This window comes from Protobothrops mucrosquamatus, unplaced genomic scaffold (assembly GCF_001527695.2).
Source record: "Protobothrops mucrosquamatus isolate PMUCROS unplaced genomic scaffold, P.Mucros_1.0 scaffold1406, whole genome shotgun sequence".
NCBI lineage: Eukaryota > Metazoa > Chordata > Lepidosauria > Squamata > Viperidae > Protobothrops > Protobothrops mucrosquamatus.
The window spans coordinates 132,621-151,839 of NW_015387591.1; the positions used below are offsets into that span (position 1 = coordinate 132,621).

The following is a 19,219-nucleotide window of genomic DNA, read 5'->3' on the forward strand; positions in this document are numbered from 1 at the left end:
TGCTGCCCGTTTGTTGATAGCCCAAAATTGGAAGAGCCCAATTCTACCTACAATGGAAGACTGGAGATTGAAAGTTTCATATCTTGCTGAAATGGCAAAGATTTCGGCTTATCTGAAGAATCATTCAAATGAACAATTTTTATCAATATGGAGAAGATGGATTGTTTATATTCAAAAGAAGCATAGAGTGGTAGAATATAACCTAGGTTTTTAGATTTTTTTCTATTTTGTTTATTCTTTCTATCTTTTTTATAGATTAAGATACTTTGTGGAGTTAGGGATATTAGTATTTGTTTACTTATATATGAATATTATCCTGGGATTAGGTTTGGGAAGTCCGGGGTGGGGTGGGGGGTTTTTACTTGTTATTGTGTTTATTATGCTTTTGATTGTTTTTTTTATGATGGAAAATAATAAAATTTCTTGGGAAAAAAAAAAAAGATGTCATAGGCCAATATGGCAAAACGGGTTGGCTCCAGGTTGGCAAAGTGAGACAAGTGATATACTCTCCCCCTATTTATTCAATCTATATGCTCAATATATACTATACTGGGGTATGGTAGATTGGAAAAGGATGAGTCAGGCTCTAAAACTGGAGAAAAAAACTTCAATAATCCGCATTATGCTGATAACAGTAGCCTGATTGCTGAAAATGCAAAAGATCCACAAACTCTAGTAATAAAAGTCAAGAAGCACAGTGAACAAAACTGGACTAAAATTAAGTATAAAGACAACCAAACTAATGACAACAGATACAACGAACAGCGTTAGGATGGACACTGAAGATATTGAAGTGGTAGATAGCTTCTGCCTTTTAGGATCAACAATTAACAGTAAACAGTTTCACTGAAATACTTGTACTGCAACATAACCTTCCTTTTAATAATCAGAGCTGTGACAGGCAAGTTTAGAGATTAACTGTTTTCAGTCCAAACTACAAGGAAGGCAGTCTGATAAATAGCACTTTCCCAATACTCGGGATGTCCCACAGAAAAAGATCAAGACTTGCTTTCTCTTGTTCCAGAGTACAAGACATGGAATTAAAAATACAGGAAGGTGGATCCTGATTATTAGGGCAAAATCCCTAGCAGTCCAGAGAGACTGTGGTTTGTTTCACTCAATGTGTACAAGCAGAGATTAGATATCCATCTGCCTGCGATGCTTTCACTTGAATTCTCAAACTGAGAAGTTTGGACTTGATGGTCTAACAGTCCCTTCCAACTCTGTGCCTCAATGACTCTAATCATCACTTGCTGTATTGAACTATAAATTGTTAATCTAATTTGGGGTGGCATCGTGATTAAAATGTTTGAGCTACAAATCAGAAAGTCTCCCATATGAATCATACTATAACTCTTTATAGCCTGAAGCTTCTGTCCCTCTCTTATCTCCAACAGGGTGATATTAAGACTAACTTGCAGATTTAAATACCGTAATGCGCCCTAACAGCTGAAAAGTTATCATGCTGTTGCCTTCTGTTAGAAGAGATTTAAGAATTAAAAAAACCTGGATCTTACCGGACATAATAAAAAATACAAGTTGGGTGGATTACTTCCTAACATTATGTCATCGAGAGAATTGCATTTGTCCATTCTTTGTTTACAGTTAGAAATTGTAGGAATTGCCAAAAAGCTGGGTTTATTTTCGTATCTGCTCCATGCAATAGTTTGCTTTTTTCAGAAGTAAACTGAATTTTCTTGCAAACTTTCTTGCAAAAAAGTTCATCTCTTGCAAATATATAGTGATTCAAACAAAATAGAACTGTGATCTACAGGTCCCCCAAATAGTACCGTATCATTTATTTTATTTTACTTTATTTTATTTAAAAAAAATTGTATGACTCATTCTCAATGACCCCAGGTGGCTTACAACAGACATGTCAAACACAAGGCCCGGGGGCCGGATGCGGCCCACGAAGTGGTTTCATGTGGCCCGCAAAGCCATCCTGGAAACAGTAAGGCAACGGCCCCCTCTGCCTTGGCCCTGGCCCAGGCCAGCCAGGAGCCAATGTACAATTTTGTGGTGGCCATCTATGCTGAAACGCATTCAGTCTTAGCTCCATAAGCCCCCACCCCTGCATGGCTTGAGAGGAACAGTGAGGCTCCTCTAGTGGACCATGCCTTGGCGCTTGCCCTGGTCCCACCCCCTTCTGCCAGAGACCCTCAGATCTGTCCCACTCCTGCCCAGGCCCCCACAGGTGCCCTTAATGCGAACGGTGTAGAGCTGGTCACACCCACCCAGTAGGCCACACCCACTCCATGCACGCCCACCCAGTAGGCCACCCCCACCCGGCCACCCCCACCCACCCCCGAGGGCAACTGCAATGCTGATGCGGCCCTCAATGAAATTGAGTTTGACACCCCTGGCTTACATTAAAAAAGCGATAATCTCACACCCCATCCCCGGCAACAACAGTCAATCAAATAAGCCACTTGATGGGCTCTATCCCACTCTGTGTTCCTTGGCCCGCTGGCAAAACCAGGTCTTGGGGGCCTTTTGAAAGAGTGTCAAAGTGGGGGCCAATCTTATCTCCATAGGAATGATTCTTGGATCACAGGGGAGAGCTACCTCGGAGAAGGCTCTTCTTTCCACTAGAACAGGGGTAGGCAACCTTGGCTCTTTTATGACTCATGGACTTCAACTCCCAGAATTCCTGAGTCAGCATGGCTGATTCAGGAATTCTGGGAGTTGAAGTCCATGAGTCATAAAAGAGCCAAGGTTGCCTACCTCTGCACTAGAAGTACCTCCTTAGGAGAGGGGAACCACAGCATTCCTTGCCTCCCCAGTCTGGCAGATGTGACCAGGAGAATAACCATCAAATAATTTGGCAAATATATAAACTTAATTGTGTGATCTGTTGTCTAAGCAAATCTAAGGGCATATATAGATCGGTTGTTTACAGCTCTAGCAAAAAAAATGTTTCAGTATGCACACTGACCTAAGTTTTTGGCTCCAAAATGTAGCAATTATTATTTATTCCAATCACCACCAAAGAACCCCTGAATCTGTTTGTGGTCAGTCACTATGGTGCCACATTATGCAGGGCTCAATTTGTTTCACATTCAGCATGTGGAGCATGTCAATAGAATGTAATTTTAGGCATGCTATTTATTACTGGAGTCAGCCAATTCAAAAACCACACCACGCTAGTTTACCAATGAGCAAAGCAAACTAACTGAAAGCCAAGAATTACTCATTGCAATTTAACTCCATTAAATAAAAAAGATGCTGAGTTTATGATCCATTCAGCATTTTCAAAGTCATGCCTAAAATCTATTTTTCCTCATTATCAAATTTTAACCTAGTATAAAATGTAGGAGATCTATACTGTAGTTGCTCCAAGCTGATTAAGAAGGAAATGTCTCCACCTCTCGGGAGCTCTTCTTTTTTGGGTGGAACTTTGGAATTAAGCAAATAACATATTTATAATTTTGGGGGTTTAATGTACCTACAGTTATTTTCAACCCTGGCTGAAACAGCACTTTGCTTTATTATTATCCTAGGTCAGTGATGGTGAACCTTTTAGAGACCGAGTGCCCAAACTGCAACCCAAAACCCACTTATGCATCGTCGGGTGCCGGGTGGGTGTTGGCCCATTGGGTGGGCATGGCTGCGGTGGTAACGGTAGACTGGGTGGGACTAAAAAGTTCAATCAATCAATTCCAACTTTGCAAGATCTTTTTTTTTCCTGCGAGAAGTTGAAATTGACTGATTGATTGAACCTTTTTTTTTGGCACACGGTGGCGGAGGCCTAAAGCGAAAAGTTTTTATAAAACCCAGCTGAAGGCCTAGGACTGGGGCGACGGTGCATGTGCCCACAGAGAGGGCTCTGAGTGCCACCTCTGGCATCCGTGCCATAGGTTCGCCACCACTGTCCTAGGTAAAACAACACCTATCCAACTGTACTTCAGAACTATACTCCTGAATGGTTGGCAGAACAAAATCAGTCAGTTGAAAGCAGTTTTGAATATATATTTTAGAAGTCACAATAGAAATGAGGAAACAATGTTATTTTTTTTTAAAGAGTACAGGTATTCCTCATTTAATAACAGCCTTGGACAGTGACTGCTTGCAGTCATGACAGTGATGAAAAAAATAACTTTGCAATCAATTCTTGCATTTATCACCTTCACAGGTTTGTAAAAGCAAAGGAAAGCTGAAGTAAGATCAAAAGCACAGTCACCGTTTCACTTAGCAACCGCTTTGTTAAAAGACTGGAGTTGTCAGTCCCAATTATGGTTGCTAAATGAGGACCTCTCTATTTTATTCTAGTGCATTATTGGGAAAGGATAAAAATAAAGGATCACTCATTTAAATGGGGGTAAACATTTATTTAAATATATAGAATTATAAAGCTTGTACTTTTTAAATTTATTGAACTTTAATGTTTTAAATCTCCTACATTTAAGTTTTGGGTGGCATAAACGTTTAACAAAGTAATGGCTGTTAAAGCCATTGACTAATAAAACAAGTGCTTAATTAGCTAACAATGATAGTATGGCACCCTAGAGATATTGGCCCTTTGTAACCTAATTTCAGTGTAGTTTGCCTCCGTTAACCTCACTGTTTCTTTTGCTTTGAAATTATCTCCTGAATCATCTGAAAGTGCTAAAACAGATAATTAGAAATGTTGGCCTGCTGGCCACATTTGGTCAGCAATATTTCTCATTCAGCCCAGTGTCTCCTTTCAAGCCTAGTCCTTCCTCCATGGCCCTGGAGCAGGGGTCTTCAAACTTGGCCCTTTTAGGACTTGTGGACTTCAACTCCCAGAATTCCTCAGCCAGCATGCCTGGCTGAGGAATTCTGGGAGTTGAAGTCCACAAATCCTAAAAGGGCCAAGTTTGAAGACCCCTGCCCTGAAGCAAAGCTGAGCAAACTCTGCTTTGCAAGAACTGCCTGTTGCTTCTAAAAAATAATCTTTCTTAATAGAAGAATGTGTGTTCACGTGCGTGCGTGTGTGCATGTGCACATGTGCTTGTGTACGATCCTGAGAGGTTGTCCAGGACATGATGTTTAGAAGCAGAAGTGGCTACAGTTCCCTTTTGCTATTCCCCGCCATTCCAATTGTTTACTGAATATGGGATACAGACAATCATTCTGGAGTGCAGTGGGGTACTATACAAGTCTCTCTTTTGCCTACAGGCAAATATTCCCCTTCCTTTTCTATCTGCTTCCCATTCCCATCAGGCCCCAGTCAGCATGTTCCAATTTCAGAAATGAACAGAGGACCCTACCACTACCTCTATTCCAAGGGTAGGCAACCTTGGCTCTTTTATGACTCGTGGACTTCAACTCCCAGAATTCCTGAGCCAGCACAGCTGGCTCAGGAATTCTGGGAGTTGAAGTCCACGAGTCATAAAAGAGCCAAGGTTGCCTACCCCTGCTCTATTCTTATATACTTACAAAAGCGTCTTCTCTTGTTTGACTAATCTGAAAGGGAAAAGATAAAAAGAAAAATACAGGTAGTCCTCGACTTACAATAGTTTCATTGAATTGTAACCGTTTGAAGTTACAATGGCACCCCAAAAAACTGACTTATGACCACTTTTCACACTAACAAAATCGTTGCAGCATGCCCACGGTCACCTGATTAAAATTCAGTTGCTTGGCAACTAACCCATTTATTCAAGGTTATATTCCATTTATTCAAGGTTATTTTCCAAGGTTATATCCCTTTCGCAACCTTCTGACAAACGAAGTCAGTGGGGAAGCCAGATTCACTTAATAATGCTACTAACTTAACAACTGCAGTGATTCACTTAACAACTGTGGCGTGAAAAGTCGTAAAATTCACTTAACAACTTTTCACTTAACGACAGAAATGTTCGGCTCAATTGGGGTCGTAAAGTCCACAATTGACCAGGGAATATTTGGTTCATGTTTCTGTGCAACTAATTTATTCCTTTCAAACACTCGGAAGACAATATTATTTTTTTTGTCTTTCTTGATTTTCAGGCTCTTGAGTTACACTGAACGATATTTTGAGGAAGGGGAATATTAATCTGGACTTATTCTCCTGTAGGACTCAACCTGATAGTTGATAATTTCTGGGTGTTGTTGTAGTAGGGTATTTCTTAGAGCCAGAAATGAGTGGAAAAATGATAGCAGGGAAAGCAGGACAATGGACACCCTAAAACCTAAGAGAATTAGAGATGAGAAGGAACAAAAGAGGCGAAATATAAGTAGTAAAGAACAAAAATGAAAAGTAGAGAGAGCTCAATATTAACTGGAATCAGTTTTGGGACGATATTGCATAGTTTGTTAGGCAGGACGTACGCTTAATTTTTTTTCCTGTAATGATGTTATTTCTATTAACACCTTAATGAGTGTGAAGCTGCTATTAACACTTTTCAGTACAGAGACCATGGCAATGCTTACATTGCACTACACATCAAGAGAAACACTCTACGCCAGGGGTGTCAAACTCAATTTCATTGAGGGCCACATCAGCATTGCGGTTGCCCTCAGGGGGCCGGGTGGGTGTGGCCAGGATGGGCGTGGATGGAGTGGGTGTGGCCTACTGGGAGGGTGTGGCCAGTTCTACATCGTTCGCGTCAAGGGTGCTTGTGGGGGCCTGGGCAGGAGTGGGACAGATCTGAGGGTCTCTGGCAGAAGGGGGTGCGACCAGGGCAAGCGCCAAGGCATAGTCCATTGGAGGAGCCTCACTGTTCCTCTCAGGCAATGCGGGGGTTGGGCTTATGGAGCTAAGACTGAATGCGTTTCAGCATAGATGGCCACCACAAAATTGTACATTGGCTCCCGGCTGACCTGGGCCAGGGCCAAGACAGAGGGGGCCGTTCCCTCACTGTTTCCAGGATGGCTTCGCGGGCCACATGAAACCACTTCATGGGCCGCATCCGGCCCCCGGGCCTTGTGTTTGACATGTCTGCTCTACGCTTTCCCTATTGCTGACATGTCACACAAACTTCCTGAGGAACTAAAGTTTTCTGTAGACTTTGTGTAGGTGTACCAAGAATAATGTTGTCACTGATGAAGGAAAGAAGCAAGTACAGGAAAGAATTTTAGTCCAAAAATTTGTTCCCCCGGCTTTTTTTTGAATAGTTACATCACCACCGTTACTAGACCAGAATCAAATATTGTACTGGATGAATAGCCATAACTGCAGCAAAAGCAACAACTTGGGCTTAACTGCTGATTCTGCAATACTAGCTATGAATGCACTAACAAGGAACTCAGCTCCACATGATCTACTTCTCTGCTGCCAATGTAAACAACCAACTTTCTGCTCCTAGCTTCATTCTTCAGCTTGATGGCACCTTCTATTCAAAATTGTGTAATATATTAGATCATGATTTTTCTCATGAGACTGAAGATATTTTTCTTTGGAGATACAAGTCAGAAGACGTAATCTTCACCTTTTTAACTTAGTGTGTTTTCAAATGAATTTTTGGCTGGAGTTATCACCTAAAGCTTCTACTTTAATGGTAGGAAATCTGAATCCCTCCTAGATTAAAATTTCCATGAGTCATAGCAAGCATAGCAAGTGACCAGTTATTGCGAGAATTGCTGTTCAAAATACCTTGTGGGCACTGTGGCTTATCTGTGTTAAACATAGATCCAAAAATTGTAACAAAATAACTCAATTATATTTTTTATAAAACAATAATTACTCTACTACAGGTAATCCTCGACTTATAACACTTCATTTAGTGACCGTTCCGAGTTACTGAACTGGGAAAAAAGTGACTTATGATCGTTTTTCACACTTCCGACCACTGCAGCAGCCCCACGGTCAGGTGATCAAAATTCAGATGCTTGGCAACTGACTCATATTTATGCAGTGTCCTGGGTTTATGTGATCCTCTTTATAACCTTCTGACAAGCAAAGTCAATAAGGAAGCCAGATTCACTAACAGCCATGTTACTAGCTTAAAAACTGCCGTGAATTTACATAACGACTGTGGCAAGAAAGCGTGTAAAATGGGACAAAACTCACATAACAAATGCCTCACTTAGCAACAGAAATTTTGGAATCAGTTGTGGTTGTAAGTTGAGGACTACCTGTACATTGGTCAGTCTTGCCTCAGATTTATAAGCAAAATATGCATTTATTTATTCATTCACAAAGTTGCTTCTGTATTGCTCTCTGCATTGTATTTTAATAAAGAATCTGATTCCTCTCACCACAGCTCAGTCAGTAAGAGTGCCAAATAATTGAGGAAACAGTAATACTTTACTTACGGATGTGGTTTCATTTCAATATAATTTTTGGGAATGAAGCCATCTTTGCCATTGAGTTCTGCCTTGTACCAATTTTGATCGCATTCTTCATTCAAAACCTGGAAAAAGGGGAAAGGAAGACAGGCTTTATTTCTGGATAACATGCTAACAATGCACATCATTTCAGGTTTATTTTGCTAACGGACAGCTAGTTTTAAAGAAAGTCTAATTGTTGAAATGGGCCGAAGTAAGGGGGAAAAATAACTTAGCTTTCTAAGATTGTATTTATGGGACAATTAAGTACGCACCCAATTTGCCAGTTCCATATTTAGTCTTTCAGTTTCACCATTTAAGAGTTGGTTAAAGTAAATCAGATGTTTAAATGTCAAACTTTATTCTGGAACTCACCATGAAACACTGAATTAGCAAGTTAATAAGAATACAGCTTCACTACTCCAGGCGGATAAGGGAATGAGTGCATCACACACACCAAGTTTTTAATAACAAGAATCTATGATGTAGAACAAATTTATATTATAGTCACCCCTCAATCAAGCTGTACAGCTCCATCTTAAACACATGATTCTTTGAAACCTAGTGTTTCCCCTCTCCCCCTGCTTGAAACATCCACAGAGTACTTTCAAATGACAAAGCAATTATTTTTTACTACATGCCCCACAGGTATATTTTATATGCATGTATTGCTAATTGAAAAGAGTAAGAATTCCACCCACAAATATTATCCTTATCCTCCCACCATGGGATTTCTTTTAACCAGTCAATAAAAAGTCTACACCAAACCATTACACCTTTTAAGAGTTTCTTTTAAACGTTGAGAAGAGAAAAAACGATATTTATTCAAAAGTCAAAATTATGTAAATATAATAACTCCATATAAAATCATTACATAAGGAAATTAGAGAATGCACCTTGTGCTTTAATTTTATTCTAGCATATACAATAGTTCAAAAATACTATCAAGTGTAGCTCTGAATAACCAGGGTAATGTCAGGGACAAACAATCAGGCTAATGCAGCACAGAACATTTATTCAAGCCTATACACAAAAATCTGTTCAACTAAAGTTCAACACTAAATTAGTGCTAAATCAAGGGTCAACAGAATGCAAGAGGGGTTTGACTTGGAGCACTTGTGCAAATGCAATAATTCTAACCTGCTGACGTGTTTAACTCTGCCCACCCCAGCTCTGCCTGCTCTTCTACAGTAATGTTTGTAGTATCGTGCAGTGGTACACAAATGCTTATGTGCACTCACTCCCAAAGATACTGAGCATTTATTTTGTTAAAATCAGTTGCTTATTAACTACAGAATATAGCTTTATGGAGAGTTGTTACTCGATTGAACATGAGTACTGGAGAAGGGCCTAATGTTGGGAAATATTGAGGGCAATAGAAGAAGGGGACGACAGAGAATGAGGTGGCTGGATGGAGTCACTGAAGCAGTAGGCGTGAGCTTAAATGGACTCCAGAAGATGGTAGAGGACAGGAAGACCTGGAGGAATGTTGTCCATGGGGTCGTGATGGGTCAGACACGACTTCACAATTAACAACAACTGTACCTTCTAGAAGAGAGTTCTATAATGTATTATTTGAGGGAAAATGAGAGATTATAAACAATGAGGATAACAGCTCTAAACATGTCATAAGTCAGAACTCTATCTCGAATCCACTTAGGACACTTAAAAATGGCCCAAAACTAGGTGCCTATAATTGCTTATTAGTGCTTTCAATTTCCTATTAATTTTCACACAGTGTAGCCATACCTTACACAACAATTGTCCTGAACTAGAATACTAGAAAGTAAACCTGCCCTTTTTAAAAAGTGCACAGCTGCAGGATTTCAAGAATGCTTTGTGCACCATATTTGCAACATGGTGTGTGGCTATCATTGAAAGTCAGCAACATGTCTTCTAGTGGAGCAAATCTCACTAATTAAATCTAACCCAATTATTGGGAAGTGAAGCAATTTCTTTCATGCTGGAAGATCTCCAATTAGGTTAGTTTTAGCAGTTACATTTGAGTCATGTGTACAGGAATGCTGAAACTGCTTAAGACTCTAGTCATCAGGTTCTGAGTTGGGCAAGAAATTTCTCATCAAGACAAGCCTACCTCTTCTCATGGTAATAAGAAAAAGGCAACTTTTAAAATTAATACCCTAGGAAATTTGGATGTTCTGATAAGTAAGCTACATATCTGTGCAATCAACGAGTCTTGTTTTTATTTTTAAAAGCAACAGCTTTCGGATCAGTTCTTTATCACTGAGCAAGAATCCTAGTAGAAATCCCTGTCTTTTAAACTTTTCTTTACTTCATGGAGAAAGTATGATGATGTCATCTATCTGGGTAATGAAACATTTGCAAGAAAACTACCAAGTTCAGAGAGCACCACATTCAGAAGATTAATTTTCAGATAATTGAGGGCCATCCTCAAAATAGTCAGATCAGTGTGACTAGGGGGAGATAAGGAATAATTGGATTAATATTCCATTTCTGAACACAATAGGTTCTGCACTATAACACATTTGCTTCTCTACATTACTCTTCCAAGTTGTGATCTTCTAGCTAAGAATGGAGGAAAAACCTAAAATAAAAAGGAATCATCACATGCTTAGATTAGGGTCTCCCCCCAAAAAAACTTTATGATCTTTGCAAGATAGGGTCAGCCAAGAAAGGCCACGGAGCTCCTTATCTGGTGAAACCAAGATGCCAGGAGACCATGCTTTCTTGAAGCTGGAAATGGTACACACACTTCCCTGAGGAAAACCTAGGCCTCCTATAAACCATAACAAAAGTTTAATACAAGCAATGCTGTTAGAGATTCAGCCACAATAAAAATATATCAGATTTAGATAATAAAAGAAAGTTGATACACTTCCTATGTCATATTACGACATGTTTTGAACTAAATACTACCCTATGAAAAATGAATGTAGAAATGAGCTTTGGAATGACTTCAAATACAGCTTTCTGCCTTTCATGTGCAGGACACTTCTATTTCTACATTTTTTTCATTATAGATTTTTGGAAGCGCGTTTCCTGACTCTCGAGGGTAGCTGAGGTCCATCTCTATTGAAATTCAGCTTGCTGACCTGAACACACAGACCAGCTGTAAATCTGAGAGTTTCAGTGTTCAAGGGAACATTATTTTATCTGCCGCTTTTATATGCCAACTCAGGGTAGAATACATGGAGAGGCAGGGAAGGGACATCTGAAGACCTCATGATTATATCTATATAATTTGGGGGGGGGGAACCAAAATGCAAGCACTTCATCACTGCTGTCTTCTGTATGTTTGTTGTTTTTCAATTTCTATAGTATGTCCTTTATATTCTTTGTTGGTCATCCCTTCGGGTATAACCAGGCCTGATTCTGCTTAGCTTTTCAATATCAGCCAAGGTTGGCTAGGAGTTCCACCTAGCTGGGCAACATATCTTCCAATTTTATCCTTGTAACCATTTGTTGCAACCAACCTTAAGTCATCAAGACATTTCCTAATTGAATGGGGCCCTGATCCTGGCTCATCTTGTCTTGTATTGCCACATGCATGCATATATATGTGTATGCACGCGCACGCGCACACACACACACACTAAACTGATACCTGAATTTCTTTATGAGGCATGATTAACTATGAGGGAATCTTTCAGCTCTAGAGAGTTAAGAGATCCTCTCACTTCTCATTAGCAGCCTAAGTGGAAATATCACCAATGCTGATAATAAGACAGCTTAAAAGCTGCCAGGAAGCAATTCCTTTCTACAGTAGTGGTACTGAACATGACCGCTAAAGTCTGAGTTGTATTTGTATCAGTAGTTTCACTATTTCACAATTATTCAAGAAGTAAGAGGCAACTCTAGAGGTAAAATCATTTAGCATCCTTATACCTTCTCTTATTCATATGCAGATCTTTAAAACAAGATGAAGGGTAGTTTGTAGCAAACAAGTAGCATATTATGCACTGGAAGTTGTTATTAAAGGAAAACGAGAAGACTAGTTTATTTTAAACTATTTTGCTAGAGTCCTGAATTGTCCTGGGTATTACAAATAAAGCCAATAAGCCATTTATTGGATATCCATTTTCCCCTCTTTTCATACATAGTTGAAAGTTTATTTTATGTTTTTTTTCTGCAAACTTACTTGAAACGTTCAGTCCTCCCCATAGCTGCAAGTTAAATTCCAAGAACTTCCCCATAAACAGCTTCTTAAAAAGAGGAAGCTGATCTCTCTAACAGACAGAGAAGTGGGTTTTCTGTGTAAAGCCTAAGGCAGTAGCAGTTTATAACTAACTCTAGCATTTGGGATTTTATCTCGGAAACAGAAGACAGTACATCCTTCCTTATTTCAAAATCAATCTTCATTTAATAGCGGCAACAAGGAATACTGTGTTTATATAGGGAACAGTGCACAGAAACATCTGATTAGTTGTGTCCCATACACACCAGTTGTTTTGGCCAGTTAGTCCTTCATGGAAGAAATCATAATTAATATAAAAGAGATTAAAAATAGTATCTCAGGAATACCTGGTTTATCTACTACACTACTACTGTACATCTGCTACAGTACTAAGTGCAAATTAGTTAATCCTTGAAGCAAGTAGATGAAAGTGGACAAAAAATCTATTTCTTTTTTCATGCGTTGAAACAAGTTGTTTTTTTCCTTATTTTTTCTCTTGCTGAAGGGCAGTGATGGCGAACCTTTTAGAGACCCAGTGCCCAAACTGCAACCCAAAACCCACTTATTTATCGCCAGGTGCCGGGTGGGCGTGGCTGCGGTGGTCATGGCAGACTGGATGGGCGGGGCCCAGTCCCTCACCATCTCCGGGGCATGGCACGCGTGCCCACAGGGCTCTGAGTGCCACCTATGCGTGCCATAGGTTCGCCACCACTGCTGTAGGGCTTCTTAATTTCTCTTTGAATTTCTAATACACTGATTTCTTTAATTTTATATTATGTCAGAATCTGCAAGCCAGAATACTTCTCTCCCCTCCTCTTTCTCCTAGTAATAATGAAATTATTTTTGTTAAAGTTAGGAATATATGTACACCACCTGTACTTATGGTAACTATCTACAACACTGATACTCTTATACTTACATTATACTTGAGTATAGAAAACCAAGTAACGAAGACATTTCCCTGGGTGACACAGCATTTATCCAAACAACTGTACTTTTAAGGGATCTTTCTGTGCCTTGGCAAATTATGAATATTTTGCCTCGTCAATACAAGTGGACTTGGAATTGAATAGTCAGCAATGGGTTTTTTTGTCCCAGGCATTCTCCACAAAAATCTCTCAAAATCTTATACATTCTTCAAACCCCCATTTTTTTTCAAACTGACCCTCCAAATCAGGCAAAATCTTAAGTACGAATGTTGAAATAGTTTTGGCAAATTAATGTTTAATGTTTACCAACTAATAATTTTAAATGTTATTATTTCTTAGTTTAACTGCACTGTGGACGGTTTTAGACCAATCAGCCTTGTACAACTCCCAGAATGTTATGATAAACCAGTGATAATCTTTGTGACACAATTGTAACAAACATTCATTATCTTCTGTCTCTCTTTGGTGCCTTTTGCATAACACAGTACTTTCCACCAATTGTCACCAGAGGGAAAGTCAATGATCTACTAATTTAGGTCTTTTGTGAACTCCTCCATTATTTGCTACTTGTTGCAATTAAATTCAATGTTTGTAATACTTTTGTAATCTTCCTTTACAAGGATATGAAACTTGTAGCTCAGAAAGCAGGCAAATAAGTTAACTTTAAATCTGATTCTAAATAATAAACTTACGAAGTTTAAACAGATGTGTTCGTCTAAAAATGCTCCAAAGGGCATTAAAGATTCAAAGACTAGATAGGAAATATATGTTTAAGTTATCTATGAACTGTTTTATGATTAACACAAATAATCTATACAGCATACAACAAAAAATGAATTTGCAAAATCCAGAAAGAAATTTACCAAAATTTACCATATGTATTTAAAGTCTAAGAAAGTTGTATTATGGTTAAATAAAAGATTTTGTCTAACTTTGTTTCTATTTGGAAACCAACTCGGGCTTCTTGCTAGAAATGAAAAGAAATGAACATTTAATTTTGGAATCTGTCAATTAGAATTGTTTATGGTTATAGAAATAACATGTATTATTGTTGATTTTAAGAGTAAGAGATTAATGTAAATCTGTATTTTACAAAATAATGTTGGAAATTACTCTTTTCCCTTTCTCCTTTTTTTCTCTGCACTCCTGATTTTGCTTTTTCTTTAACTTTTTTTTCTTTATCTCCTTTTTTTAAAAAATATTTTATCCTTTGCCGAAACATAACATTTAGAAAAAAAATATCTAAGAATGTTCTACACTGCAACTAGTTTTGTGACCCATTGAATAAAGGATTTTGTTAAGAAATTCTCTCCCAACCAACCATCCTTAATGTAATGAGATCAGAATAATGAGATAACTGCAATCTGTCTCACACATATACAGCCAGAAGTTCTATCTAATCATCCCATTCCCAACAAAAGAAGCACAACACAGATAATGGGCCAATTTCTTAGAAAAAACAGCATTGCAAGTTTACTCCCACCACAATTACTAAAGTCAGTCAACCTGTTTTGCCAGCTCCTTTAATTCTGATCTGTCCAAAATTATGAAGTTTTCAATTGCACACAATGGGAAATCTTTCACTAGCTATGGTAGTAAGTCAAAAAGAGCGTGGCAGCATCTTTTCTGATTAACAGATGTTATTACAAGGCATAAGCTTTTGTGAGCTGCAGCTCTCATCATTAGATGTAAATGGATGATCTCATATTACTATTTCTCAGAAATGCTATTGAGAAATAGAATTTGCATCTGATGGTGAGCAGCAGCTCACAAATGCTTACGCCTTTTTATATAAAACATTTTAATCAGAAATATGCACCTATTAGACACCTTTTGATGTCCCCCCCATAGATTAGCACAGCACCCCCTTTTTTAATAGACTGGTCTCTTCTTGGTCACTAAAAATACACCACATAATATATTTCAGTGTACATATTTTGTTTTGAAATCAAGCAAGAGAAAAGTTAGTTCTAAGCAACTGGCAATAAACCACTGGTTTGCACCCAAGTATGAAATAATATGTTGTTGTTGTTGTTATGATGATTAAAGTTCAACTATGAAATTATTGCTAAGAGGAATCTAAACACTGATAAACATAAAACAATTCTAATACTGTAGAAAGGTACTTAAGCAAGAATAAATAAAAGAATAAATAAAAACTTCCTCCTTCCGTAATATATTCAAGATGGACAGTGATTAATATTTATATGTTACTTATAAGTAAGGGTGTAGGTGTCAATCGAAAACATCCGATGCTAACATCTATAGGTCTATACATCTATATAGGTCTATACCATATGTTGTATATAGTATGTTTTAAATGTGTGTTATGTATGTGTACACTTAGAGAGCAAGCAACTAAATTTCATTTTTAATGTGTGCCGTTGTGCCCACAGGAAAAAATGACAATAAAGGTTATCTAATCTAATCTAAATATGATTACAAAAATAAATATCCAAATTATGTATTGTCCCCCAAATCTGAAAGTCAAATGCCTTTAACGTGCTATGAATAAGATACCCCTTTTGGTAAAAGATTTGACATGTTTTCTCAGAATTGTACAGTGCAGTGCTAGAACATAGCGTGAAGGACATGACGAACTGTTTCAAAATATTCCAAGGAAACCTTGACATTGAGGCAGCCAGATGTGTTTTGAACATTTCCTCCATGGTCTTAGACTTTAACTCCTCACCAAAATCTAAAACAACATGTAATACAACTAAAGATACAATTCAGTACTAACTATTGGAAAATATAGACCACTAAAAAAAAATTGGGAGAATTCCACCCCTTTGTAATGTAAAAAAACAAATGTATCAAATAAGCATAAGAAAAGGCATTTTAAGCTAATTCCAAACCTGAACTAAATTAATTAAATGGTTAACTTTGCAAGCTGCCAGAGTATGATTTCATGTGGATAACACTATGGAGGAACAGATCACAGCCTGTAAAACAAAGTTCTTAATTATATGATGTAGTACCAATTAACATCTTTAATCCAAATGGCATCAAAGATCTTAAAGTGTGCTTTCAGAACAATTATCTCTGCAATAAAGATTTGTGTATTTTTTTGTGTTATTACTGACCTTCTCTCGGAGTCAGATTTTTTTTATTCATGATGACTTTATCTAAATAAAATATAAAGTTCACCTGAGGGATTGCCTCTCCTGGTGACATCTACCTGTCCCATTAGGTCAGGCAGGAGGGGCCTGTTATGGGTTGCATCCACAAAGAGTGTTATCTGGGAGGACCCAGGAGAAGAACGTTTATGCCATCATACCCACCCTTTGAAACCTGATTCCCCAGAACCTTAGACCAGTGGTGGCGAACCTATGGCACGTGTGGCAGAGGCGGCACTCAGAGCCCTCTCTGTGGGCACGCGCGCCCTGCCCCGGAGATGGCAACCATCCCTCTTCAACCAGCCACCCACTAACTCGCCGAGGTCCCACGTGGCCGGATGCATCCCAGCACAGGTGGTTTCCCTCCCCTCCATCACATCCCTCTTGGCCTCGCATGCTCTACTTTTCCAGGGCACAACCCACTGCATCGCCTCCTCAGCTGTTGGCTATCTGTCCAGCTCAGAGGCAGCTTCTCTGAACTGCTGGCGGTGGTCTGCAGAGCCCCAGAGTGCGCCAGTCGAGGGGCCGGCAGGCTGTGGCTGCTGATGGACACTGTCGGTCCCCATGCGCTCGCTGGCCTCTGTGTGCGGGGTCTGATGGTATCGGGCAGCAGCCACTCCGGCCCTGCCTCGCCTTGCCCTGCAACAATGGCACCCCCGCCCTGCCTTGCCTCGCCTCACCTCACAAGATGAGCCTCCTGCCCACTGTCCCACCTGCCAGAGACCCCCTGGATTTCCCCCAACCCTGCCCGGCCCCCACAGGCGTCCCTCCCCACAAACAACATTGAGGTGACCATGCCCACCATGGCTACACCCATCCAGTCTGCCATGAGCACCACAGCCACACCTACCCAGTGGGCTACACCCACCTGGCACCCGGCGATAAATAATTGGGTTTTGGGTTGCAGTTTGGGCACTTGGTCTCTAAAAGGTTCGCCATCACTGCCTTAGACTGCTCTGGACCCTCCTGGCTTTAGAAAGACCATGACGACATGGCTTTGCTGTTGTGTGTGTGTTTGTGTGTGTGGGGTGTCTGGTAGCGATGGAGAGATTCTACAAAGGTTGCTAATTATGGTTATTTTTTTTGTAATGTTGTTTTAGTGATATTTTTATGTTTGTATATTTGTTTTTAAACTGTTTCTATTTGATTGTTGCACTTTAATTATTGTGAGCTGCCAGAGTCAATTAAATGACTTACAAATTAAATCAATTTAAAAAGTAAATGAAGAAATTTACTAGCGGAATCTATGACTTGTCTTTCGTAATTCAACTATGATGCTTATTTATCTATGTACACATTGCCCTAGAAATCATGCCAAGGGACACCAGGGACACCGAATAGCGTAAATTGCAACTTTAAGGATACAGATTAAAAAAAAATATGGACAACATGAAGAGATATTCTATAATGCTTGGCTTACTTTATCCTTTTTTATCCTTTTCTTTGAATGTACTTATTATGTACTGTATGTAATAAAAAAGATTTAAAATAAAAATTGCTCCAAAGCACTTTTACTAGTTTTTATTGCTCTCATGTTTTTAATATTATATAACAGTGATGGCGAACCTTAGAGACTGAGTGCCCAAAAAACGGCCCCACCCCCACCCCTGCTCCGCCCCATCCCACTCACTCTGCCCTGCCTGCCCTGCCCCTGCTCAGGCCCCGCCCACCCGCAGGGCCACTCACCGCCTCCACGACCAGCCGCAGATCGCCCAGGTGACCCAGCAGCGCCATGGCGGCCATGCCCTCTGCCCACGCCCTGCAGCATCAACTGCGCGTGATGGGGCATGAGGGCGGAGTCTTGTCCCCGCTGCCCAGCTGCCATGTCCTTGGCTAAGCTGATCAGCGTGGGCTGTGCCCAGGCGCAACTCTCCTCCGGAGGGGCTGTTGGGGAGGAGGGGGCCATGGGAGGAGGTGGGGCTGGGACAACAGCACACGTGCCCACAGAGAGGGCTCTGAGTGCTGCCTCTGGCACGCGTGCCATAGGTTCGCCACCACTGTTTATAACATGTACTTTTGTTTCTATTTTCTTCTACTTTCTTTACATTTATCCCTAAGAAGCTCTGATCCTGTCAAATATATGAAAAAGTAATTTAATTTCATTTTTTAAAGCAAGGATGCCAAAGCTTACGAATTCTTCATCGTATTAACTGATCTTGTGGCTCTGTCTCCTATTTTCCAATGATTTTTCCCAGTGAGTTCCTTTTTCTTTCTCTACACCAAACAAATACCATGACAACATTAACTGAGAATATAAGTAGAGAAAACACTTCACTCCTTGCTTGAAGCTTTAAAAAAAATGGAGCCAATTTTTACTCAAAATATTATACCAATGACAGATTCATCATTAAAAAATATATGAAGATTATAGGTGACTATTTTTTGCCCAGAATGTTGAAGTCCATGACTCACAAAGTACAAAACTGCCATAGATACAATAAGATGTATATGTAGTTTTTTTAATCCTCCAAATAAATAGAAATAACGATGACTAATTCAGTGGGTAGTTGAGTAATTCAGTCTACATTATCCTAAAAATAAGCATACATGCTACAGATTTATAGCTAACGATGCTTTCGTACTAGCGATTCCTAAAACAAAATTCCATCTCTTTTTATCCTCTGTACAGTATATAAATAGTGTAGGGATGTGCATGAAAAGGAAAGTTGTTTAGCTCTGAATTTGAAACAGCTGTGTTTCAGAAATTCTGCCAATCTCTTCTAAGTTGATCATGGGCTGGCAGGGACAAAACCCCAAACAATTTGCCTGTTCTGCTTCAACAGGAACAAAAAGAAAGAGAC

General features: G+C 39.6%; 1 protein-coding gene across 1 annotated transcript in view; it reads right to left on the reverse strand.

The window, feature by feature from the left end:
• GRB2 (growth factor receptor bound protein 2) overlaps positions 1–19,219 on the reverse strand; it is a 75,968-nt gene that overhangs the window by 7,188 nt on the left and 49,561 nt on the right. The window contains exon 3 of the mRNA XM_015821832.1: positions 8,203–8,300. Coding sequence (XP_015677318.1) covers positions 8,203–8,300 — 98 coding nt within the window. The remainder of the gene's footprint in view (positions 1–8,202; positions 8,301–19,219) is intronic.